Source organism: Leucoraja erinacea, chromosome 2 (assembly GCF_028641065.1).
Source record: "Leucoraja erinacea ecotype New England chromosome 2, Leri_hhj_1, whole genome shotgun sequence".
Classification (NCBI taxonomy): domain Eukaryota; kingdom Metazoa; phylum Chordata; class Chondrichthyes; order Rajiformes; family Rajidae; genus Leucoraja; species Leucoraja erinaceus.
In genome coordinates this window covers 28,486,139-28,513,249 of record NC_073378.1, presented here as the reverse complement: position 1 = coordinate 28,513,249, position 27,111 = coordinate 28,486,139, and the positions used below count along the sequence as shown (strand labels likewise).

The 27,111-nt window shown below is 54.8% G+C and overlaps 1 protein-coding gene across 1 annotated transcript in view; it reads right to left on the bottom strand.

Annotated features, from left to right (window-relative positions):
• Window positions 1-581: 581 nt before the first annotated feature.
• The window catches only part of rreb1a (ras responsive element binding protein 1a), a 55,389-nt gene continuing 28,859 nt past the window's right edge, over window positions 582-27,111 (bottom strand). The window contains 10 exon segments of the mRNA XM_055653851.1: window positions 582-1,538; window positions 5,191-5,928; window positions 11,604-11,768; window positions 18,388-18,901; window positions 18,904-18,996; window positions 18,998-20,317; window positions 20,319-21,002; window positions 21,469-21,483; window positions 21,485-21,659; window positions 22,600-22,745. Coding sequence (XP_055509826.1) covers window positions 1,198-1,538; window positions 5,191-5,928; window positions 11,604-11,768; window positions 18,388-18,901; window positions 18,904-18,996; window positions 18,998-20,317; window positions 20,319-21,002; window positions 21,469-21,483; window positions 21,485-21,659; window positions 22,600-22,745 — 4,191 coding nt within the window. The 3' untranslated portion in view covers window positions 582-1,197.

Here is a 27,111-nt window from a genome sequence, read left to right as displayed (position 1 = left end):
TGATGTGACTGTTTCACTGTAGCGGGCGGGCGGTGGAAGATCGATGGTGACCTGAGGACAACGGTCCTGCTTTTGTTCTCCAGCTTCGAGTCCACACAATTAGTGGGCAGCGGGAAGTGCCGGCTCACAGGGCCAGACCAGACCGAACCGGACCAGACTGGATCAGACCAGTAACAGACCTGGTCCAGGACCAGACTAGACCAGCGTTGACCAGACCAGACCAGACCAAGTCCGGACTAGAGCTGACCAGACCAGACCAAGTCCAGACTAAGCTCCAGACCAGACTAAGTCCAGATTCGAGCTGACCTGACCAGACCAGACCAAGTCCGGCCTAGAGCTGACCAGACCAGACCAGACCAAGCCCGGACTAGAGCTGACCAGACCAGACCAGACCAGACCAAGTCCAGACTAGAGCTGACCAGACCAGACCAAGTCCGGACTAGAGCTGACCAGACCAGACCAGACCAAGTCCAAGTCCAGACTAGAGCAGACCAGACCAGACCAGACCAAGTCCAGACTAGAGCTGACCAGACCAGACCAAGTCCGGACTAGAGCTGACCAGACCAGACCAGACCAAAGAACCAGGTCCAGACCAGAGCTGACCAGACCAGGACCAGACGCCGACTGGCTTTCCCCAAAACCGCAGGGAATCGCTGAGATGGCGACTTTGTGCCCAAAATTCATTCTACAACCCCCCAAAAAAGTAGTTGTCCCCCCCCCCCCCCCCCGAAAGATTGTCAGTGTTGGCGGCAAAGTCGTTGACGGAAGACGGTTCAGTAGTTGCTGCCTGTAGATCGATGTCCATCTGTAGTTATTTTGACGGCGGGAGCGGCCGATGCCCCTCGAACAAGTCGCGTCTCTCTTTTTAAAAATGTTTCTATTGTACAGGAAGTTTTAAATACTCCACAGAGTTGTTGCTCGTAAGCCCGCGCGCGGTCTGCGCCAGGGTGGGTCCGTTCACCTGGCGTGCATGGTCATTATGTAGTAAGGCACTTTAAAGGTACAAATATTTCAGTCTGTGTGAAGCTCACTGGATTTTCCTTCTGCGTTCTCCAGCTTTGAACTCTCTCTCTCCCCCCCCCCCCCCCCCCCCCCCCCAGTGTAGAGGGGGGGTGGGGGGCAGAGGGAGGGAAGGGGGGTGTAGGGGACAGGAGGGGACAGCACTGTGCCGGGATATCCCGTGAAGGAGAGTGCGGGTTACACCGTAACCGGCGTTGAGATAGTCAGAGGTTTCTTCTCCTCTCCCGCTTCCTCCACCTCGGGCCCCTCCACCCCGTCCAGCGCCGGGGGTGAGCAGGGGGAGGGCGTGCGGCCGCTCGGCCCCTCGCTCTCCTCCTCGCCCGAGCCGTCGCTGTCGCTCCTCCACGGCTCCTCGTCGTCGGTGGTGCCGGCGGTGGCGGTGGCGGGGGTGGTGGCGGCGGCGGCGGCTGCCTTGCGCGACGCCGTGTTCTCCTTCTGGTGGATCCGCTGGTGGCGGACCAGGCTGTGCTTCAGCGTGAAGGTGCGCTCGCAGGTCACGCACTTGTACGGCCTCTCACCTGCACCAAAACACACGGGGAAACGATCAGTCTAGGAACACGCACCACATCGTCACACGCTAGACACACGCACACACACACACGCACAGAGTGCCGGAGTAACTCAGCGGGTCAGGCAGCATCTGTGGAGAGAATGAATGGGCGAAGAAGGACATTCTTGCTATTGAGGGAGCCCAGCATAGGTTTACAAGGTTAATTCCCGGGATGGCGGGACTGTCTTATGCTGAGAGAATGGAGCGGCTGGGCTTGTATCCAAGACCTCAAGAAATTGCAGCAAATTGTGGACGCAGCCCAGACAGTGGCACAAACCAACCTCCCTTCCATTGACCCCATCTACACCTCACGCTGCATCGGCAAGGCCAGCAGCATCATCAAGGACCAGTCTCACCCTGGCCACTCCCTCTTCTCCTCTCTCCCATCAGGCAAGAGGTACAGAAGTGTGAAAACGCACACCTCCAGATTCAGGGACAGTTTCTTCCCAGCTGTTCTCAGGCAACTGAACCATCCTACCACAACCAGAGAGCGGTGCTGAACTACTATCTACCTCATCGATGACCCTCGGACTATCCTTGATCGGACGTTACTGGCTTTACCTGGGGATGGAGGGGAGACTCTGTGAAAGTGTATAACATTCCGAGAGGCACAGATGCGGTAGACACTCAGAGCCATTTCTCCATAGATGTTGCCACACCCGCTGAGTTTCTACAGCATTATTTGTCTATTTTCGAATTTTCCAGCATCTGCAGTTCCTTCTTAAACATGTCAGGAGACTGTGGTCAGTTGCACTTGGACTCCAAGATCCCTCTGTACATCGATACTGTCGAGTGGGATTTGCCATGAACTGTAGATGTTCCCCTTACATTCAACCCCCACATCCCAAAGTGCAACATCCTCACATTTGGTTAAACAGATTAAACTCCATCTGCCATTTCTCTGCCCGTGTCCATAGCGTCTCTGATCGCGGATTTGCAACCCCGAGACCCCTCGAACATCAAGGCCGTTGAGGGGTCCGGCCATCAGCTGTTTCGTTCCCCACTCTCCCTGCACTTGTCCACCCCCAACCCCCGGAGGCGTGTAGGGGAAAGAGGAGGGAATTAATAGTGGGGGAATGTAGGGGAGAGATGGGGAGGAGGAGGAGGGGGGAGATGGGGTAGGGAGGTGGAAGAAGTGGGGTCCTCGTGAGAGTGGAAGGTGAGGGTGGGAAGGAGGGGGTGGGGAGGACAATAGACAATAGGTGCAGGAGTAGGCCATTCGGCCCTTCGAGCCAGCACCGCCATTCAATGTGATCACGGCTGATCATCCCCAATCAGTACCCTGTTCCTGCCTTCTCCCCATATCCCCTGACTCCGCTATTTTTAAAAGCCCTATCTAGCTCTCTCTTGAAAGTATCCAGAGAACCGGCCTCCACCGCCCTCTGAGGCAGAGAATTCCACAGACTCACAACTCTCTATGAGAAAAAGTGTTTCCTCATCTCAGTTCTCAATGGCGTACTCCTTATTCTTAAACTGTGGCCCCTGGTTCTGGACTCCCCCAACATCGGGAACATGTTTCCTGCCTCTAGCGTGTCCAAGCCCTTAACAATCTTTTATGTTTCAATGAGATCCCCCTCATCCTTCTAAACTCCTGAGTGTACAAGCCCAGCCGCTCCATTCTCTCAGCATAAGACAGTCCCGCCATCCCGGGAATTCACCTTGTAAACCTATGCTGGGCTCCCTCAATAGCAAGAATGTCCTTCCTCAAATGAGGGGACCAAAACTGCCCACAATACTCCAGGTGTGGTCTCACTAGGGCTCTGTACAACTGCAGAAGGACCTCTTTGCTCCTATATTCGATTCTTCTTGTTATAAAGGCCAACATGCCATTCGCTTTCTTCACTGCCTGCTGTACCTGCATGCTTACTTTCATAGACTGATGTACAAGGACCCCCAGATCCCGTTGTACTTCCCCTTTTCCCAACTTGACGCCATTTAGATAATAATCTGCCTTCCTGTTTTTGCTGCCAAAGTGGATAACCTCACAGGGCTCTGTACAACTGCAGAAGGACCTCTTTGCTCCTATAAACGGAGACACAGGGAACATGGGTAGTGGGTGATGGAGGTTGGAGTGAGGGGGGGGGTGGGGTGAGTGAGGAGGTATGGAGGGGGAGGTGTGGAGTGAGGGGGGGGGCGAGTGAGGAGGTGTGGTGTGAGGAGGTGTGGAGTGAGGAGGTGTGGAGTGAGGGGGGGGGAGGAGTGGAGTGAGGAGGTGTGGAGTGAGGAGGTGTGGAGTGAGGGAGGTGTGGAGTGAGGGTGAGGGGAGTGAGGGGGTGTGGAGTGAGGAGGTGTGGAGTGAGGAGGTGTGGAGTGTGGGGGGGGCGAGTGAAGAGGTGTGGAGTGAGGAGGTGTGGAGTGAGGAGGTGTGGAGTGAGGAGGTGTGGAGTGAGGAGGTGTGGAGTGAGGAGGTGTGGAGTGAAGAGGTGTGGAGTGAGGAGGTGTGGAGTGAGGGGGTGTGGAGTGAGGAGGTGTGGAGTGAGGAGGTGTGGAGTGAGGAGGTGTGGAGTGAGGAGGTGTGGAGTGAGGAGGTGTGGAGTGAGGGGGTGTGGAGTGAGGGGGGTGTGGAGTGAGGGGGGGTGAGTGAGGTGGTGTGTGGAGTGAGTGGGTGTTGTGGAGTGAGGCGGTGTGGAGTGAGGCGAGTGGAGTGAGGCGGTGGAGTGAGGCGGTGTGGAGTGAGGGGGTGTGGAGTGAGGGGGTGTGGAGTGAGGAGGTGTGGTGTGAGTGGGGGGGGGGAGTGGAGAGGTGGGTGGAGTGAGGAGGTGTGGAGTGAGGAGGTGTGGAGTGAGGCGGTGTGGAGTGAGGCGGTGTGGAGTGAGGAGGTGTGGGAGTGAGGAGTGAGGAGGTGTGGAGTGAGGGGGTGTGGAGTGAGGAGGTGGGAGTGAGGAGGTGTGGGGGTGTGGAGTGAGGGGGTGTGGAGTGAGGAGGTGTGGAGTGAGGGGGTGTGGAGTGAGGGGGTGGGGAGTGAGGGGGGTGGAGTGAGGCGGTGTGGAGTGAGGGGGTGTGGAGTGAGGAGGTGTGGAGTGAGGGGGTGTGGAGTGAGGGGGGGGAGTGAGGGAGGTGTGGAGTGAGGAGGTGTGGAGTGAGGAGGTGTGGAGTGAGGGGGTGTGGAGTGAGGGGGTGTGAGAGTGAGGAGGTGTGGAGTGAAGGGGTGTGGAGTGAGGGGGGTGTGGAGTGAGGCGGTGTGGAGTGAGGGGGGTGTGGAGTGAGGCGGTGTGGAGTGAGGGGGTGTGTAGTGAGGCAGTGTGGAGTGAGGCGGTGTGGAGTGAGGGGGTGTGGAGTGAGGGGGTGTGGAGTGAGGGGTGTGGAGTGAGGGGGTGTGGAGTGAGGGGGTGTGGAGTGAGGGGGGTGTGGAGTGAGGAGGCGGTGTGGAGTGAGGCGGTGTGGAGTGAGGGGGGTGTGGAGTGAGGCGGTGTGGAGTGAGGGGGGAGGGGGTGGAGTGAGGGGGGTGTGGAGTGAGGGGGTGTGGAGTGAGGCGGTGTTGAGTGAGGGGGTGTGGAGTGAGGCGGCGTAGAGGGAGGCGGTGTGGAGGTGTGGAGTGAGGCGGTGTGGAGTGAGGCGGTGTGGAGTGAGGCGGTGTGGAGTGAGGCGGTGTGGAGTGAGGGGGTGTGGAGTGTACGCACCTGTGTGTGACCGCATGTGCCGTGTCAAGTCCTGCAGAGACCAGAACCTCTTGTTGCAGACGCTGCAAACCTTCTTCCTCTTGTCGGCCTTCGATGCGCCGGGCCCCGCGGCCGGGAGCTTCCTCCTCTCCTCAGGGACCTCGGCCCGCCGCCGCTGCTCCTCCTCCTCCTCCGGCCCCCCCACTTCCTCCTCCGGCCCCCCTTCCTCCTCCGGGCCCCCCAGCTCCGGCCCTTGTTGTGGGTCGGCGGGGCCCACGCGTTGGGGGTCGGAGGGGCCCCGTCGCTGTGCGTTGGCCCCGCGCTGGCCGTTGGCGTTGGCCCCGCGCTGGGCGGCGCAGGGGCCGCGTTGGGGGTTGGCGGGCTCCTGCTCGGCTCCTCGGCGCGGGCACCGCTTGCCGGCCAGCCGCAGCTCGCGCCGCCGGTCTCCGGCGTGGGCCTTGCTGTGGCGGGCCAGCGTGGCGGCGTACTTGAAGCTCTTGCCGCACGTGGGGCAGGTGCTCCTGGGCTCTGGCTGGGCCCCGGGGCCCGGCTCCAGCTTGAAGTCCAGCATCTTGTTGGCCAGGTCCAGATCCAGGCTCTTGTTGCTCTGCACCTCCTCCTCCTCCTCATCCCCCTCCTCACGCTCACGCCCCACGCACCCCCCCTCAACCCCCTCCCCCAGAGACCCGGGGGGGCCGCAGGGAGGGGCGGACGGGGTCGAGGCTGGATCTTCCTGTTCATCAAGTCCAGGGTCGGCTCCTGCAAGAGGAAGCAGAGGGAGGGTCAAGGGTGAAGGGTCATGAGTGGAGGGTCAGTGGGTTAATGGGGGTTCAGAGACGGGGTCAATGGTGGTGTCAGTGGGTCAGTGGGGGAAGGTCAGTGGGTCAGTGAGGGGGGGTCAGTGGGGTGATGGTGGAACGTTGCTTCTCGGACTGGAGGCCTGTGACTAGTGGTGTGCCTCAGGGTTTGGTGCTGGGCCCGTTACTGTTTGTCATCTACATCAATGATTTGGATGAGAACATACAGGGCAAGATTAGCAAGTTTGCTGATGATACAAAAGTGAGTGGTTTTGCAGACAGTGAAGATGGTTGTGAACGATTGCAGCAGGATCTGGATCGATTGGCCAGGTGGGCGGAGGAATGGTTGATGGAATTTAATACAGAGAAGTGTGAGGTGTTGCATTTTGGGACGTCAAACAAGGGCAGGACTTACACAGTGAATGGTCGGCCTCTGGGTCGTGTTGTAGAGCAGTGTGCAAGAGTCTGAGAGGTGAACTTAAGGGAGGTCCTCAAAATGATGACAGGAATAGATAGGTTGACCAGAGGACATAGGTTCAAGGTGAAGGGGGAAAGATTTAGTAGGTATCTGAGAGGTAACATTTCCATACAGAGGGTGGTGGGTGTATGAAACGAGCTGCCAGAGGACGTAGTTGAGGCCGGGACTATAACAACATTTATGCAGATGCAGGGATAGTAAATGTTCTGTGTGATACAGGCCCAATGTGGACAAATGAGACTAGCTTTGATGGACAATAAAAGACATAGGTTAAAAGTGCTGGAGTAACTCAGCGGGTCAGGCAGCATCTCTGAAGAACATGGATAGCTGACATTTCGGATTGAGACCCTTCTGAAGAAGGATCTCGACCCGAAACATCACTTATTCCTTCTCTCCAGAAATGCTGCCTGACCCGCTGTGTTACTCCAGCACTCTGTGAAACGTCACCTATCCATGTTCTCCACAGATGCTGCCTGACCCGCTGAGTTACTCCAACACTCTGTGAAACGTCACCTATCCATGTTCTCCACAGATGCTGCCTGACCCGCTGAGTTACTCCAGCACTCTGTGTCCATCTTGCTGGAAGTAATGGAGGCAGGTACCATAACAAGTTCAACAGGTACATGGAGGGACTTGGACGAAACGCGGGCAGGTGGGACTGGCGTAGATGGGGCACCGAGTCCGCGCCGACCAGCGATCCCCGCACACTAATAGTTATCCTACACACACTAGAGACAATTTACAAGTCCCAGAAGCCAATTAACCTACAAACCCGCACGTCTTTGGAGTGCGGGAGGAACCCGGAGTACCCGGAGAAAACCCACGCAGGTCACGGGGAGAACGTGCAAACTCCGTACAGACAGCACCCGTAGTCAGGATGGAACTGGGGTCTCTGGCGCTGTGAGGCAGCAACTCTACCGCTGCGCCACCGTCAGTACATGTAACAATTAAACTCTTGGCTCTACTTGTCCTACACAACCTAACACATCAATGAGTTAGTGCCCAAGGTAAATAAGAGAATAAGTAGATCAGATACTCTGAAAGAACCGCAGATGCTGGTTTAACTCGAAGATAGACACAAAATGCTGGAGTAACTCAGCGGGACAGGCGGCACCTCTGGAGAGAAGGAACGGGCGACGTTTCGGGTCGAGACCCTTCTTCAGACTCTTATACATTGCGTAGAAAGAATACTTGTACTCGCTAGAATTTAGAAGATTGAGGGTGGATCTTATAGAAACTTACAAAATTCTTAAGGGGTTGGACAGGCTAGATGCAGGAAGATTGTTCCCGATGTTGGGGAAGTCCAGAACAAGGGGTCACAGTTTAAGGATAAGGGGGAAATCTTTTAGGACTGAGATGAGAAAAACATTTTTCACAGAGAGAGTGGTGAATCTCTGGAACTCTCTGTCACAGAGGGTAGTTGAGGCCAGTTCATTGGCTATATTTAAGAGGGAGTTAGATGTGGCCCTTGTGGCTAAGGGGATCAGGGCGTATGGAGAGAAGGCAGGTACAGGATACTGAGTTGGATGATCAGCCATGATCATATTGAATGGCGGTACAGGCTCGAAGGGCCGAATGGCCTACTCCTGCACCTATTTTCTATGTTTCTAACATACAATCTCTTGCCCAGAGTAGGGGAATCGAGGACCAGAGGACATAGGTTCAAGGTGAAGGGGAAAAGATTTAATAGGAATCTGAGCGGTAACATTATCACGCAGAGGGTGGTGGGTGTATGGAACGAGCTGCCGGAGGAGGTAGTTGAGGCTGGGACTATCCCAACGTTTAAGAAACAGTTAGACAGGTACATGGATAGGGCAGGTTTGGAGGGATATGGACCAAGTGCAGGCAGGTGGGACTAGTGTAGATGGGACATTGTTGGCCGGTGTGGGCAAGTTGGGCTGAAGGGCCTGTTTCCACACTGTATCACTCTATGACTGTATAACAGCACAGCGCAGGAACAGGCCCTTCAGCCCACAATGTCTATGCTTAAAGTGGTGCCAAGACCAACTTGGGGCGGCACAGTGGTAGAGTTGCTGCCTTACAGCGCCTTCAGCGCCCGAGACCCGAGTTCGATCCCGACCACGGGTGATGTCTGTACAAAGTTTGTACGCTCTCCCCGTGACCTGCGAGGGTTTTCTCCTAGGTATTCGGTTGCCTCCCACACTCCAAAGACGTGCAGGTTTGTAGGTTGCTTGGTATGAATGTAAAATTGTCCCTCGTGGTGTGGGATAGTGTTAGTGTGCGGGGATCGCTGGTCGACGCGGATCCGGTGGGCCGAAGGGCCCATTTCCGCGCTGTATCTCTAAACTAAACTAAACTCCCCTGCCTGCACGTGATCTGTGTCCCTCCATCCCCTGTATATCCATGTGCCTATCCACAAGTCTCCTGAACGCCACTATCGTATATCTGCCTCAACCACCAGCGCTTTCCAGGCACCCACCAGCCTCTATATACTTTGACAAGGTTCCTCACAGTCCGTCCCCCAGCAATCTTGGCAAACTTACTATCCAACACGTCTATGATTGCGCCCGAGTCATTTAGTGGAAGCAGCGCAGAGAAGATTTACGAGGATGTTGCCAGGACTCAAGGGCCTGAGCTACAGGGAGAGGTTGAACGGGCTGGGACTCGTTAACCTCTCCCTGTAGCTCAGGCCCTTGGAGCGCAAGAGGAGGAGGGGTGATCTTACCGAGCTGTATAAAATCACGAGAGGAATAGATCGGGTAGATGCACAGAGTCTCTTGCCCAGTGTAGGGGAATCGAGGACCAGTCGACAGAGGTTTAAGATGAAGGGGGAAAGGAATCAGAGGGTTAACTTTTCCACACAAAGGGTGGTGGATGTGTGGAACGAGCTGCCAGAGGAGGTAGTTGAGGCTGGGACTATCCCAACGTTTAAGAAACAGTTGGACAGGTACATGGATAGGACAGGTTTGGAGGGATATGGGCAGGTGGGACTAGCGTAGATGGGGCATCTTAGAATGATACAGCGTGGAAACAGGCCCTTCGACCCAGCACAGACACTGACCAACATGCCCCATCTACACTGGTCCCACTTGCCTGTGTTTGGTCCATATCCCTCTCAACCTGCCCTATCCATGTACATGTCTTAAACATTGGGATAGTCCCAGCCTCAACTACCTCCTCTGGCAGCTCGTTCCATACACCCACCACCCTCTGTGTGAAAAAGTTACCCCTCAGGTTCCTATTAAATCTTCCCCCCCCTCACCTTAAACCTACGTAAACCTCTGGTCCTCGATTCCCCGACTCTGGGCAAGAGCAGATTCCGTGCTGTCTGACTCTCTGTCCCTGTACCAATCGGTGTCTTGCTGTTACCAATGGCCATAGGTGATAGGAGCCGAATTAAGCCATTCGGCCCATCTAGTCTACTCCGCCATTCAATCATGGTGGTCGCGGTGGCGCAGCGGTTAGAGTTGCTGCCGTACAGCGAACACAGCGCCGGAGACCCGGGTTCGATCCCGACTACGGGCGCTGCCTGTACGGAGTTTGCACGTTCTCCCCCCGTGACCTGCGTGGGTTTTCTCAGAGATCTTCGGTTTCCTCCCACACTCCAAAGACGTGCAGGTTTGTCTGTTAATTGGCTTGGCGCAAATGTAAAAAATTGTCCCTAGTGTGGGGTGTAGCGGGATCGCTGGCGGGCGCGGGCCCGGTGGGCCGAGAGTGGGCCTGTTTCGGCGCTGCATCTCTAAACTAAATCTACCCCTCCCTCCTCACCCCATTCTCCTGCCTTCTCCCCATAGCCCACCACCCTCTGTGTGAAAAAGTTACCCCTCAGGTTCCTATTCAATCTTCCTCCCTCCCCCGCCCCCCACTTAAACCCATGTCCTCTGGTTCTCGATTCCTCTGAATACAAACAAACTTGCCCCGCAACTTTGCAATGTCCCACAAAGCAAAGACCTGCGGGTTCGTACGTTAGGTGTAGGAAGGAACTGCAGGTGCGGGTTTAAAACAAGGGTAGACACAGAGTGCTGGAGTAACTCAGCGGGTCAGGCAGTGTCTCTGGAGAACATGGATGGGTGACGTTTCACAGAGTGCTGGAGTAACTCAGCGGGTCAGGCAGTGTCTCTGGAGATCATGGATATGACCCTCCTACAAGCTTGATTTTAGTTTAGTTTAGAGATACAGCACGGAAACAGGCCCTTTGGCCCACCGAGTCGGCACCAGCCAGCGATCATGTCTTTGGAGGAAACCAGAGCACCAGGAAGAAACTGTGAGCCGCTGCCTCCCGGCGCCAGAGACCTGGGTCCGATCCTCGCTACGGGTGCTGTCTGTATGAAGTTTGCATGTTCTACCCGTGACCTGCGTGGGTTTTCATTTCGTCCTTCGAGCCAGCACCGTCATTCAATGTGATCATGGCTGATCATCCCCAATCAGTAACCCGTTCCTGCCTTCTCCCCATATCCGCTATATTTGAGAACCCTATCTAGCTCTCTCTCGAAAGCATCCAGAGAACCGGCCTCCACCGCCCTCTGAGGCAGAGAATTCCACAGACTCGCCACTCTCTGTGAGAAAAAGTGTTTCCTTGTCTCCGTTCTAAATGGCTTACTCCTTATTCTTAAACTGTGTGGCCCCTGGTTCTGGACTCCCCCAACATCGGAAACATGTTTCCTGCCTCTAGCGTGTCCAAACCTTTAACAATCTTATATGTTTCAACGAGATCCCCTCTCATCCTTCTAAACTCCAGAGTGCACAAGCCCAGCTGCTCCATTCTCTCAGCATATTACAGTCCCGCCATCCCGGGAATTAACCTCGTGAACCTACGCTGCACTCCCTCAATAGCAAGAATTTCCTTCCTCAAATTTGGAGACCAAAACTGCACACCATACTCCAGGTGTGGTCTCACTAGGGCCCTGAACAACTGCAGAATGACCTCTTTGCTCTTATATTCGATTCCTCTTGTTATGAAGGCCAACATGCCATTTGCTTTCTTCACTGCCTGCTGTACCTGCATGCTTACTTTCATAGACTGATGTACAAGGACACCCAGATCCCTTTTCCAAACTTGACACCATTTAGATAGTAGATTTAGAGAGAGAGAGAGAGAGAGAGAGAGAGAGAGAGAGAGAGGGGGCCATGAGGGAGGGGCAGAGTGGGTGGGCATGGAGGTGGGGGTGATACTGCGATCGTGATGTTCCGATAGTTACCTGTGGAGTCCAGGGGCTTGGTGCCGGGCAGCTTGGAGCGGGGCAGCAGCACACTCCTCCGGAAAGAACGGTTCGCCACACCGTGTTTGCGCAAGAGGTGACGCTCACAGTTAGACTTAGTGGAAAAGTAGGCCTCACATGTGGGGCAGGGGTATGGCTTCTGACCTTTTATTTCAAAAGAAAAAAGAAAAAAAAAAATCTCTTCACAAAACGCTTGCTTATCAATTGTATCAGAATCACCCAGTTAGAGGCACAGCCACACACCACGCACACACTGGCCCTTCGGCCCCACCTCTCTCCATGGTGGCCCATCTACGCTAGTCCCACCTGCCCACGTTTGGCCCAGATATCCCTCCAAACCTGTCCTATCCATGTCTATCCAAAGTCACAGTGATGCAGCGTGGAAACAGGCCCTTCGGCCCCACACCGACCAACATGCCCCCTCTACACTAGCCCCAACTTGCCCACACCGACCAACATGCCCCCTCTACACTAGTCCCACCTGCCCACGTTTGGCCCATATATCCCTCCAACCCTGTCCTATCCACGTATATCCAAAGTCACAAGAGTGATACAGCGTGGAAACAGGCCCTTCGGCCCCACACCGACCAACATGCCCGATCTACACTAGTCCCACCTTGCCCACACCGACCAATATGCCCCATCTACACTAGTCCCACACCACACCGACCAACATGCCCCATCTACACTAGTCCCAACTTGCCCACACCGACCAACATGCCCCATCTACACTAGTCCCACCTTGCCCAACCCACCAACATGCCCCATCTACACTAGTCCCACCTTGCTCACACTGACCAACATGTCCCATCTACACTAGTCCCACCTTGCCCACACCCACACCCACCAACTTGCCCCATCTACACTAGTCCCATCTGCCCACGTTTGGCCCATATATCCCTCTAAACCTGTCCTATCCACGTAAATCCAATGTTATGAGATCGTTACTGAAAAAAGGGTGTCAGTAACTTTCCCACAATTAACCCCCAAGACAGTGACACAACTGGAGGAACTGCAGATGTTGCTTTACAGAAAAAAGACACAAAGTGCTGGAGTAACTCAACGGGTCAGGCAGCATCTGTGGAGAACATGGAGTGGGAAACTTTGTCGATGCCCTTTACCTGGTGACTATTTGCATACCTTGTGGCGCAGCGGTAGAGTTGCTGCCTCACAGCGCCAGAGACCCGGGTTCGATCCCGACTACGGGTGCTGTCTGTACGCAGTTTGCACGTTCTCCCCGTGACCTGTGTGGGTTTTCTCCGGGTGCTCCGGTTTACTCCCACACTCCAAAGACGTGCGGGTTTGTAGGTTAATTGGATAGGTGTAAGTGTGAATTGTCCCCGAGTGTGTGCAAGATAGTGTTAGTGTTTTGGGTGGATCGCTGGTCGGTACGGACTCGTTGGGCCGAAGGGCCTGTTTCCACGCTGCATCTCTAAACTAAACTAGAACAAAGAATTTCACCATGACTAGTATTGTTGCTCGGCAGTCAGACATGAATGGACAAAGTGTGGGAGACGGGGAGATGAGGCGTGAACTGTGAAGCCAGAGGGAGGAATTGACGTGGAATGAATGAGGGGAGGGGGGGGGTTTACAGTCAAAGAATGATACAGTGTGGAAACAGGCCCTTCCGCTCAACTCGCCCACACCGGCCAACAATGTCCCAGCTACACAAGTCCCAACTGCCCGCGCTTGGTCCACATCCCTCCAAACCTGCCCTATCCTGCCCAAACCTGTCTGTTTCTTAAACGTTGGGATAGTCCCAGCCTCAACTACCTCCCGTGGCAGCTCGTTCCATACACGTCACCTATCCATGTTCTCCACAGATGCTGCCTGACCCGCTGAGTTACTCCAGCACTCTGTGTGGAAACGTTACCCCTACGATTCCTATTAAATCTTTTCCCCTTCACCTTGAACCTATGTCCTCTGGTCCTCGATACCCCAACTCTGGGCATCTACCCAATCTATTCCTCTCATGATTTTGTACACCTCTATAAGATCACCTCTCATCCTCGTGCGTTCCATGGAATGGAGACCCAGCCTACTCAACCTCTCCCTATAGCTCACACCCTCTAGTCCTGGCAACATCTTCGTAAATCTTCTCTGTACCCTTTCCAGCTTGACAACATCTTTCCGATAACAAATAACTAGCTTTAGTTACCAGCACTCTGTGAAAAGTCACCTATCCATGTTCTCCACAGATGCTGCCTGACCCGCTGAGTTACTCCAGCACTCTGTGAAACGTCACCTATCCATGTTCTCCACAGATGCTGCCTGACCCGCTGAGTTACTCCAGCACTCTGTGAAACGTCACCTATCCATGTTCTCCACAGATGCTGCCTGACCCGCTGAGTTACTCCAGCACTTTGTGTCTATCCGTGGTATAAACCAGCATCTGCATTTCTTTGTTTCGATAAAAGGTTAGATGGGTTGGTAGCCAGGTGGAATAATTTAGAAAAATAAATATTCATTTTTAAAATGTTCTTGTCAATATCAGTTGTGACATCCATCTGTGCTCTGCCAGATGATCTATGTGGAGTTTGCACGTTCTTCCTGAGACCACCTGGGTTCACTCAGGGTGCTCCCATTAAGGGCATAGAACAGTACAGCAGAGGGAGAGGCCCTTCGGCCCGCTATGTCCGTGCTGAACATGATGCCAAGACCAACTCCCCTCTGCCTGCACATGATCCATGTCCCTCCATTCCCTGCATATCCATGTGCCGATCCAAAAGCCTCTTCAACACCACTATCGTATCTGCCTCCACCACCACCCCTGGCAGCGCGTTCCAGGCACCCACCACCCTCTGTGTAAAAAAACCTGCCCCGCACATCTCCTTTAAACTTTGCCCCATCTTAAAATTCAGTTTAATTTATTGTCACGTGTACCGAGGTACAGTGAAAAGCCTTTTGTTGCGTGCTAACCAGTCAGCGGAAAGACAACACATGATTACAATCGAGCCGTCCACAGTGTACAGATACAGGATAAAGGGAATAACGTTTAGTACAAGGTAAAGTCAGCAAAGTACAATTGAAAATAGTTCAAGGGTCTCCAATGAGGTAGATAGTAGTTCAGCACCGCTCTCTGGTTGTGGTAGGATGGTTCAGTTGCCTGATAACAGCTGGGAAGAAACTGTCCCTGAATCTGGAGGTGTGCGTTTTCACACTTCTGTACCTCTTGCCTGATGGGAGAGGGGAGAAGAGGGAGTGGCCGGGGTGCGACTGGTCCTTGATGATGCTGCTGGCCTTGCCGAGGCAGCGTGAGGTGTAGATGGAGTCAATGGAAGGGAGGTTGGTTTGTGCGATGGTCTGGGCTGCGTCCACAATTCACTGCAATTTCATGCCGGTCTTGGATGGAGCTGTTCCCAAACTGTGCTGTGATGCATCCCGATAAAATGCTTTCTGCAGCGCATCTTTAGGAGTTGGTGAGAGTTGTAGGGGACATGCCGAACTTCCTGAGCCTTCTAAGGAAGTAGAGGCGTCCATAATTGGCTTCTGTAAATTGTCCCCAGTGCGTAGGGAATGGGTGAGAAAGTGGGATAACATAGAACTAGTGTGAACCAATTGTGAAAGACCTGGATAGAGTGGGTGTGGAGAGGATGTTTCCACTAGTGGGAGAGTCTAGGACTAGAGGTCACAGCCTCAGAATTAAAGGACGTTCTTTTAGGAAGGAGATGAGGAGGAATTTCTTTAGTCAGAGGGCGGTGAATCTGTGGAATTCTTTGCCACAGACGGCTGTGGAGGCCAAGTCAGTGGATATTTTTAAGGCAGAGATAGATAGATTCTTGATTAGTGCGGGTGTCAGGAGTTACGGGGAGAAGGCAGGGGAATGGGGATAGGAGGGAGAGATCAGCCAAGATTGAATGTCGGAGTGGACTCGATGGGCCGAACGGCCTAATTCTACTCCTGTAACATATCAGCTTGTGAAACACAAACCATTCAGCCCAACACATTTAATCTAGTTCTATGTGAAGCCCTATATCCAAATCATCAGCCCTAGAGTGATACAGTGTGGAAACAGGCCCTTCGGCCCAACTTGCCCACACCGGCCAACTTGCCCCTTCTACACTAGTCCCACCTGCCTGCGCTTGGCCCATAGCCCTCCAAACCTATCCTATCCATGTACCTGTCTAACTGTTTCTCAAACATTGTAGTTGTACCAGCTTCAACTACCTCCTCTGGCAGCTCGTTCCATACACCCACCACCCTCTGTGTGAAAAAGCTCAGGTTCCTATTAAATCTTTTCCCCTTTCATCTTGAACCTCTGTCCTCTGGTCCTCGATTACCCTACTCTGGGCAAGAGACTCTGTGCATCTACCCGATCTATTCCTCTCATGATTTTGTACACCTCTGTAAGATCATCCTCCTGCGCTCCAAGGAATAGAGTCCCAGCCTGCTCAACCTCTCCCTGTAGCTCACACCCTCGAGTCCTGGCAACATCCTCGTAAATCTTCTCCGTACCCTTTCCAACTTGAGAACATATTTGCTATTGTACGGTGACCAAAACTGAACACAATACTCCAAATGTGGCCGCACCAATGTCCTGTACAACACGACCTCCAAACTTTTATACTCAATGATGAAGGCCAACGTCTTTCGAAAGCCTTCTTGACCAACCGATCTACCTGTGACGTCACCTTCAGGGAACTATGTGCCTGGATACAGTTGACAATAGGTGCAGGAGTAGGCCATTCGGCCCTTCGAGCCAGCACCGCCATTCAACGTGATCATGGCTGATCATCCCCAATCAGTATCCCGTTCCTGCCTTCTCCCCATATCCCCTGACTCCGCTATTTTTAAGAGCCCTATCTAGCTCTCTCTTGAAAGCATCCAGAGAACCGCCCTCCACCGCCCTCTGTGGCAGAGATTTCCACCACTCTCTGTGAGAAAAAGTGTTTCCTCGTCTCCATTCTAAATGGCTTACTCCTTATTCTTAAACTGTGGCCCCTGGTTCTGGACTCCCCCAACATTGGGAACATGTTTCCTGCCTCTAGCGTGTCCAAGCCCTTAATAATCTTATATGTTTCAATGAGATCCCCCTCATCCTTCTAAACTCCAGAGTGTACAAGCCCAGCTGCTCTGTTCTCTCAGCATATGACAGTCCCGCCACCCCGGGAATTAACCTTGTAAACCTACACTGCACTCCCTCAATAGCAAGAATGTCCTTCCTCAAATTAGGGGACCAAAACTGCACACAATAACAATCTTATATGTTTCAACAGGGAACACAAAACACTGGAGTAAAGGGCCCGTCCCACATGGCTGTCATTTGTACACCACAAAATCCTGCGACGCCGCGCGTGTCACTGCCTATGTCACCACGCACCATGACGCATAAACGATGTCACGTAATTTACGCGCAAATGACGGCCAAGTGGGACAGGCCCTTACCTCAGCGGGTGAGGCAGCATCTCTGGAGCGAAGGAATGGGTGACGTTTCGGGTCAAGACCCTTCTTTAAATCAGCATCTGCAGTTCCTTCTTGCATACAGGGAACCACTGTGGGCAGCTCGATTGTAATCATGCACTGTCTTTCCTCTGACTGGTTAGCATGCAACAAAAAGCTTTTCACGGTACCTCGGCACACGTGACAGTAAACTAAACTGCAACTAAACACCACTCCTGGATCGCTCTGCTCTACAATAGTCCCCAGAGCCCTGCCATCCATTTTGTTAGTCTTGCCATCACTTGGCATCCTGTTTCGCATGGACATTGTGGGCTGAAGGGCCTGTTGGAAACATAGAAAATAGGTGCAGGAGTAGGCCATTCGGCCCTTCGAGCCAGCACCGCCATTCAATGTGATCATGGCTGATCATCCACAATCAGTACCCCGTTCCTGCTTTCTTCCCATATCCCTTGATTCCGTTAACCCGAAGAGCTAAATCTAACTTTCTTGAAAACATCCAGTGAATTGGCCTCCACTGCCTTCTGTGGCAGAGAATTCAACAGATTCACAACTCCCTGGTTGAAAAGTGTTTTTCCTCATGTTAGTCCAAAATGGCCGTCCCCTTATTCTTAAACTGCGTCTGTTGCAGTGCTGTTTGCTGTGTGTAGAGGCAGGAAACATGTTCTTGATGTTGGGGGAGTCCAGAACCAGGGGCCAACAGTTTAAGAATAAGGAGTAAGCCATTTAGAACAGAGACGAGGAAACACTTTTTCACCCAGAGAGTTGTGTCTGTGGAATTCTCTGCCTCAGAGGGCGGTGGAGGCCGGTTCTCTGGATGCTTTCAAGAAAGAGTCAGATAGGGCTCTTAAAGATAGTGGAGTCAGGGGATATGAGGAGAAGGCAGGAACGGGGTACTGATTGGGGATGATCAGCCATGATCACATTGAATGGCTCAAAGAGGCTACTCCTGCACCTATTGTCTAAATGACCGACCCCATATACTTAAACTGTGTGAGCCATGGTTCTGGACTCCCCCAACATCGGGAACATTTTTCCTGCATCAAGCCGACCCCTTATGGGCCTGATCCACTTTCACGATCTAATTAACAACCTTTTTTTACTTGTGGACATTTTTCATCAGGCTAGAAAAAACGCCCCGACCTACTTGATGCCACGAGTAGCTACTACTAGTGGCGGTGCTGGCTCGAAGGGCCGAATGGCCTACTCCTGCACCCATTGTCTATTGACTAGCATCACAACCTTGTGACGACCATGCTGCGAGTATGAGCCAAGGGCAAACTCGGCAGAGGTGGTGATTTAGGTCGTGAAAGTGGGACAGGCCCTTGATTTGTAGACTGTGTGTATGCGTGTTGCGTGGGCTTACCTGTGTGTGTGAGCATGTGTCGCTGCAGCGAGCTGGCCCAGGGGAAGAGGCGTGGGCAGTAGGGGCAGGTGATCTTCTGGACCGAGTTGGAGTAGGAGTTTTTCTTGGCCTTGATGAGTTTCACGGCCCGCTTGTCCCGCTCGAGGTGGGACAGGTCGCCCTTGGTCTCGGCCGACTGGAGGTAGAGGCTGAAGTGGTTGGCGTCGGTGGTGACCAGCATCCGCTCCACGCTGGCGAACTCCGAGCCGGACTCTCCCTCCGCTCCGGGCACCGGGCCCGTCCCAGCCCCCGTCAGCGCCCCGCGCACCTTCTTGAAGCGGATGCCCCTCCTCCTGACCCTTCTCTTGGCCGCGCTCAGCGCCCCGAACAGGGAGCTGCGCGCGGCGGGGTGGAGGGACAGGGGAAAGGGGGCCGCTGCCTTCTCGGGGACCGGCCCAGCTGACGGGTCGGGGAGGGGGTGGGGGAGAGGGAGAGGCGGTGGGAGGGTGAGAGAGAGGGGGAGGGGGGGGGGGTCTAGGGGCGGGCCGTCTCTTGCCTCCCCCGGACGGGGGGCGGGGGGGGGGAGATGGGTCGGGGTCCGCACTCCCCCTGCCCCACCGCTCCCCCCCCCTCGTTCCCTCATCAGCAGGGCGGGGGGGTCGGTGGAGACGGAGGAGATGATCTGGGCGATGGAGGCCAGTGGGGGCAGCTCTTTGAGGGGGACAGGGGGCTTGGGCAGGAGGGGGGGAGGGGCGGGCTTGGGCTTGAGGGGCCGGAGGAGGGAGCCGGGGGCCGGGAGAAGGGGGAAGCCCAACAACGGGGCTCCGCCCAGCACGGGATTCCCCCCGGCGGGCTGTCTGACCTCCTGACCCCTGGCCTGACCCTTGCCCTTGGGCACAGAGAGGTCGATGGGCTCGGCGCCGACCTCGTAGGGCGGGGGGGCGGACCTGTCCGACGGCCGCATCTTCCGGGAGAAGTCCAGGGGCTCCTCGGAGAAGTGGGCCGGCTGCTCCAGCTTGATGGTGGGGCCGCGGTGGTAGCCGTTGTGGGCTGCGTGTAGAGAGAGGGGGGCTGGGCCCAGGCCGGGGGAGGGGTTGTCGGCCCCGTTGCGGAGGCCGCCCAGGAAGCAGTCGATGGAGCGCACATGGTTCTCGATCTCCTTCTCCTCCACGTGGGTGTGCTGCCGCAGCAGGTGGCGCACGCAGTTGTTCTTGGTGGAGAAGCCCACGCTGCACTCGCGGCACTCGAAGGGCTTGCGCTTGGAGCCGCTGTGGGTGCGCAGGTGGTGGCGCAGGGCCCGGTAGTACTTGAGGTCCTGCCCGCAGTACTTGCACACCGTGTCGGGCGAGCGGAAGGACTCGGACAGGGCGCTGGGCCGGCACTCGGCGTACTCGATGTGCTTCTCGATCTCCTTGCGGCTCAGCTTCAGGTGCTTCTTGCGCAGGTGCCGCTCGCAGTTGGCCTTGACGGTGAAGGGGTAGTGGCAGATCTTGCAGATGAAGGGACGCTCGCCGCTGTGGGTGCGCAGGTGGCGGATCAGGGCCGCCTTGTCCGCCGCGATGTACGTGCAGATGTTGCACTGGTAGGGCGAGATGCCCAGGTGGGAGCGCACGTGGGCCTTCAGCACCCCCGAGAAGGCAAAGACCTGGTCGCAGAAGCGGCACGGGTACAGGACTTTCTTCAAGGCCGTCCCCTTCTTGCCGCCCACCGCCATGCCCATGGCCTTGAAGTCCCCCTCCAACCGCTCCCGCTTGACCGCCCCGTTGACCTCGTTGGGCATCCGGGCTTCCGCCTGCTGGGCCTTCATCTCGACCGGGCTCAGCGGCTCGGCCTTGGGCTGGATAAAGGCCTGCGAGCCGTTGGCCGGGCGCAGCTTGAGGTCCTGGGGCCGCAGGGACGAGTCGGCCGAGAGCTTGACCAGCCGCAGGGGGGGAGGGTGGGGCAGGGGGAGGGGAGGGCCGGCAGCCTGGCGAGGCCAGGTGGGCGCTCATCAGGGAGGTGGGCATGGCGTCTACCACCATGGTGCAGGGCGGGGGCTTGGGCTTGAGGGGGGGCATTTGGCGGTACATGGACTGGGTGGGGATGGAGGGGGCTTTGGAGAGGGGGGGCAGGCTGATGTGGGAGGGGGCGGAGGAGGCCATCTGCAGGATCTGCTGGATGTCGGCCAGCTCAATGGTGTCGGCCGACACGGGCCTCACCGCCTTCGTGCTGCTGTCTGGTTGGATGGTGAAGCCTTTGGGCAGGGCTGCCAACGAGAGGACCTTCATGGCGTCCCTGCCCCGGGGAGGGGCGAGTGTGGAGAGCGGGGCGCTGTTGAGACCGGGCTGCTCCCTGGCGGTGGAGTCCTGGTGGAGCTTCCAGTGGGGACTGTCCACCCACACGTGGCCCAGATCCGTGTCCGTCCGCATCACCGGCCGTGCCGCGCCGGCACGCTGCAGCCCCAGCGCCGCCATGAAGGAGGCCTGCTCGGAATCCGGCCATCGGGCGGGCTCGTCCCCGGCGGTGGTGGCGGCAGCGCGGTGCGTGTGCATGTGCAGGACCAGCGCGTCCGACATGGGGAACGCCTTGTTACACGTCTCGCACACAAAGCGGTGGACCTGGCTGGTGCAGCGGCGTAGGTTCACCTCCGACCACACCTGTAACACGCAGCACACACGCATCACACACGGGACACGCGGCACGGGACACGCAACACGGAATGCGGAACACGCGACGCGCAGCACGGAACATGCAACACGGAACACGCAACATGCAGCACGGAACATGGGACAGAGGGAGGGGAGGGAGAAGGGAGGGGAAGGCAAGGGTGCAGGGGAGAAGGGGGGACGGGAGGGAGGGGAGGGGAGGGGAGAGGGGGAGAAGGGAGGGTAACGAGGGGACGGGGGGGGAGGGGAGGGGACGGAGGAGGGGGGGGGGAGGGGAGGGAGGGGAGGGGAGGGAGGGGGGGGGGGAGGAGAGGAGGGAGGAGGGGAGAGAGGGGGGCAAAGGGAGGGAGAAGGGACGGGGGAGGGGAGGAGAGGAGGGGAAGGAGGGGAGGGGAGGGGAGGGGAGGGGAGGGGAGAGGTGGAGAGGTGAGGGGGTAGGGTAGAGGGGAGGGTTTACCTGAGAGATGAGGGGGGAACTTGTGGCAGGAGAAGTCGATGAAGGCGAGGTCGTGGAAGCCGCCGGGGATGGTGAGGTTGTTCTGGATGAAGGGGCGGCCACTGGGGTCAGTGGGGAGCTGCCTGTGGACCAGAGCATTGTGCCGCAGCAAGCCTCGCTGGCTCTTGAAGCAGATGCAACACAAACCACACCTGGACCAGCCAGAGAACAATGGTGGAGTCAGTGTGGGGCAGAACCTGCCTCACATCACCTCCCCTCCTCTCTCCCCTCCCCTCCCCTCCCCCCTCCCCCCCTAACATCACCTCCCCTCCCCTCCCCTCCCTTCACACTACACTACTCCCAAACACAGGCAGGTGGGAGTAGTGTAGACAATAGACAATAGACAACAGGTGCAGGAGTAGGCCATTCGCACCTTCGAGCCAGCACCGCCATTCAATGTGATCATGGCTGATCATCCACAATCAGTACCCCTGTTCCTGCCTTCGCCCCATATCCCCTGACTCCACTATCTTTAAGAGCCCTATCCAGCTCTCTCTTGAAAGCATCCAGAGAATTGGCCTCCACCGCCCTCTCAGGCGGAGAATTCCACAGACTCACAACTCACTGTGAGAAAAATTTCCTCATTTCCGTTCTAAACGGCTTACCCCTTATTCTTAAACTGTGGCCCCTGGTTCTGGACTCCCCCAATATCGGGAACATGTTTCCTGCCTCCAGCGTGTCCAAGCCCTTCATAATCTTATATGTTTCAATGAGATCCCCTCTCATCCTTCTAAACTCCAGAGTGTACAAGCACAGCCTGTGTTATAATTGTGTTTATAATTTGTTTGGTTGTTTTGTTGTTTGTCTTTTGCACAAAAGTCCACGAGCATTGCCACTTTCATTTCACTGCACATCTCGTATGTATGTGACAAATAAACTTGACTTGACTTGAATTGACTTGACAGCTGCTCCTATCTCTCAGCATATGACAGTCCCACCATCCCGGGAATTAACCTTGCAAACCTACGTTGCACTCCCTCAATAGCAAGAATGTCCTTCGTCAAATTAGGGGACCGAAACTGCACGCAATACTCCACGTGTGGTCTCACTAACACACACATGGCGGTGATACACTACAGGCTGCGGGCTCACCTCAGGCTGGAGTCCGGATGGGTCTCCATATGCGACTCCAGTCCATACTTGCAGATGAAGGTCTTCAGACACACAGGACAATGTAGGACCTCTTCACTCTTCCTCTCCTCCTCCGCTTCAGAGGCACTCTCTCGCGTAACCTGGGCCTGGGACATGTGGGGGGTGGGGGGGAGAGAGGGGAGAGACCTCCGTTAACATAAACACAAGACTGTTCAGTCCACAAACAAAATGCTACAGGTGGCTTGATTTGGTTTAGTTTAGAAATTCAGTGCAAAACAGGCCCTTCGGCCCACGAGTATACACTGACCAGCGATTCCCCGCACACTAACACTATCCTACACACACTAGGGACAATTTACATTTATGCCAAGCACATTAACCTACAAACCTGCACGTCTTTGGAGTGTGGGAGGAAAGGGAAGATCTCGGAGAAAACCCACGCAGGTCAAGAACATGGTTAGGTGAAAATGTTGGGTTCTGACCCAAAATGTCACCTGTCAGTCTGAAGAGGAGTCCCGACTCGAATCGTCATCTATCCATGTTCTCCACAGATGCTGCCTGACCCGCTGAGTTACTCCAGCACTCTGTGAAACGTCACCTATCCATGTTCTCCACAGACGCTGCCTGACCTGCTGAGTTACTCCAGCACTCTGTGAAACGTCACCTATCCATGTACTCCACAGATGCTGCACACACACACACGCACGCACACACACACGCGTGCAAATACACACACACACACACATAAACGCACACACATACACACACACACAGGCACACACACACACTCACACACACGCACACACACACACGCACGCACGCACACACGCACACACACACACACACACACATGTCGGGTTACATCTCAGCCCCGCTCTCCCCAACAAACATAGAAACATAACAAATGGGTGCATGAGGAGGCCATTCAGCCCTACGACCAGCACCGCCATTCAATATGATCACGGCTGAAATCAGTACCCCGTTCCTGCTTTCTCCCCATATCCCTTGCTTCCTTTAGCCCTACCAGCTAAATCTAACTTTCTCTTGAAAACATCCAGTGAACTGGCCTCCACTGCCTTCTGTGGCAGAGAATTCCACAGATTCACAACTCTCGGGGTGAAAAAGTATTTCCTCATCTCAGTCCTCAATGGCCGACCCCTTATTCTTAAACTGTGTGACCCCCTGGTTCTGGACTCCCCCAACATGGGGAACATGTTTCCTGCATCGAGCCTGTCCGATCCTTTAAGAATTGTATGTCTTTCTCTAAGATCTCCTCTCATCCCTCTAAATCCCAGTGATTACAAGGACCACATTGTCTCTCACAGACAGCTGGGAAGAAGCCTGTCTCCGACCCCTGCCCCCACCTGTCTCCACGGAAGCCCTGAGATTACCAGCAGCTCTGCCCAGAACACAACAGGCCTGTCGCTCCAGTGTAACGGCAGGAGAGATGCCAACACCACCAAGCAGCTGGTGAAACCACTGCCAGGAGCACTGAGAGCTCCTTCCGCAGTTGTCTGGAAGGACACAAAGCTGGGTGGCAGTGTGAACTGTGAGGAGGATGCTATGAGAATGCAGGGTGACTGGGGCAGGTTGGGGGAGTGGGCAGATGCATGGCAGATGAAGTTTAATGAGGATAAATGTGAGGTTATCCACTTTGGTAGCAAAAACAGATTACTATCTAAATGGCGTCAAGTTGGGAAAAGGGGAAGTACAACGGGATCTGGCGGTCCTTGTACATCAGTCTATGAAAGTAAGCATGCAGGTACAGCAGGCAGTGAAGAAAGCGAATGGCATGTTGGCCTTTATAATACAATACAATACAATACAAGGTTTATTTGTCACATTGCACAAAAAGTGCAAGTGAAATGATACGTCAGCAGCGATACAGTGATAAAGGGCACACACAAAAACACAATAAATTTTTAACATAAACATCCACCACAGCATTCATCACTGTGGTGGAAGGCACACAATTTGGCCAGTCCTATAACAAGAGGAATCGAATATAGGAGGAGCAATGAGGTCCTTCTGCAGTTGTACAGAGCCCTAGTGAGACCACACCTGGAGTGTTGTGTGCAGTTTTGGTCTCCAAAGTTCAGGAAGGACATTCTTGCTGTTGAGGGAGTGCAGCGTAGGTTCACCAGGTTAATTCCCGGGATGGCGGGACTGTCATATGCTGAGAGAATGGAGCAGCTGGGCTTGTACACTCTGGAGTTTAGAAGGATGAGAGGGCATCTTATTGAACCATATAAGATTATTAAGGGTTTTGACACGCTAGAGGCAGGAAACATGTTCCAGATGTTGGGAGAGTCCAGAACCAGGGGGCACAGTTTATGAATAAGAAGCAAGCCATTTAGAACGGAGATAAGGAAATACTTTTTCACCCAGAAAATTGTGGGTTTGTGGAATTCTCTGCCTCAGAGGGCGGTGGAGGCCGGTTCCCTGGATACTTTCAAGAGAGAGCTAGATAGAGCTCTTAAAGATAGCGGAGTCAGGGGATATGGGAAGGCAGGAACGGGGTAGCGTTTGGGGATGATCAGCCATGATCACATTGAATGGCAGTGCTGGCTCGAAGGGCCGAATGGCCTACTCCTGCACCTATTGTCTATTGTCTATTGAGACACCTCTGCGGTGCCTAACCCACTGGGGTGGAAGTGTCACAGACTAGCGTAGAGGTCGGGCAACCTTGTTGTGCATAGGGGCCGGGACGCACGTCTGTGAGCGGATGGTGGGGGGGGGGCCACATCTATCACGTGTACACACGGATCTCACCCCAATCCCGCCCCGGATGGCAGGCATCAAATCACGTGTTCACAGAAGGTGGACAAAAACGCTGGAGAAACTCAGCGGGTGAGGCAGCCTCACGCAACCCTCGCATGTCTCCACCCGCTGAGTTTCTCCACCTTGTCTACCTTCGATTTTTCCAGCACCTGCAGTTCTTTCTGAATCGTGTTCGCAGAAGGTGCGCGGCCGTGCCGGCGGCTTTGCGCAGGATGCCGTACAGACAGAGCTCGCCGCTTGGCGGGCCGGATGATTACGGGGAAAAAAATCCACCTGCGGGTCGGATGATTTTGGGTTTTGGCCCGGTGGCTGCAGGTTGCCGACCCCTGGACTAGAGGGTGTAGGGGTGGTAGTGTCAAACGTTGCAAATGGTACAGAGAAGATTTACGAGGATGTTGCCAGGACTAGAGGGTGTGAGCGACAGGGAGAGGCTGAGCAGGCTGGGTCTCTATTCCATGGAGCGCGGGAGGATGAGAGGTGAACTTATAGAGGTGTACAAAATAATGAGATGAATAGATCGGGTAGATGCACAGAGTCTCGTGCCCAGAGTAGAGGAATCGAGGACCAGAGGGCACAGGTTTAAGGTGAGGGGGAAAAGATTTAATAGGAATCTGAGGGGCAACTTTTTTTCTCGAGAACATGGATAGGTGACGTTTCACAGAGTGCTGGAGTAACTCAGCGGGTCAGGCAGCGTCTGTGGAGAACATGGATAGGTAACGTTTCACAGAGTGCTGGAGTAACTCAGCGGGTCAGGCAGCATCTGTGGAGAACATGGATAGGTGACGTTTCACAGAGTGCTGGAGTAACTCAGCGGGTCAGGGAGCATCTGTGGAGAACATGGATAGGTGAAGATTTAATAGGAATCTGAGGGGCAACGTTTTCACACAGAGGGTGGTGGGTGTATGGAACGTGCTGCCAGAGGAGGTAGTTGATAACGGTAGTATCAGTACGTTTAAGAAACATTTGGACAGGTACATGGATAGGACAGGTTTGGAGGGATATGGGCCAAGCGTGGCAGGTGGGACTAGTGTAGACGTGGCAAGTTGGGCCAAGGTTTCCCTGCTGTGACCAAAGGGGTGGAAATGTCCACCACTAGAGGGCGCAGCTTTAAGGTGAGAGGGGCAAAGTTTAAAGGAGATGTGCGGGGCAGGTTTTTTTTACACAGAGGGTGGTGGGTGCCTGGAACGCGCTGCCAGGGGTGGTGGTGGAAGCAGATACGATTGTGGTGTTTAAGAGGCTTTTGGATCGGCACATAGATATGCAGGGAATGGAGGGACATGGATCACATGCAGGCAGAGGAGATTAGTTCAATTTGGTATCTTGTCAAAGACATTCTACGCTGAACAGCGTGAGAAACAGGCCCTTCGGCCCACAGAGACCGTGCCGACCAGTGATCACCCCATACACTAACACTATCCTACACACGTGGGGCAATTTACAGAAGCCAATTAAGCACCCGGAGAAAATCTATGCGGTAGAGTTGCTGCCTCACAGCGCCAGAGACCCGGGTTCCATCCTGACTACAGGTGCTGTCTGTACGGAGTTTGCACGTTTTCCCCGTGACCTGCGTGGGTTTTCTCCGAGTGCTCCGGTTTCCTCCTGCACTCCAAAGACGTACATGTTTGTAGGTTAATTGGCTTCTGTAAATGTAAATTGTCCCTAGTGCGCGTAGGATGGTGTTAATGTACGGGGATCGCTGGTCGGCCCATCAAGTCTACTCCGCCATTCCAT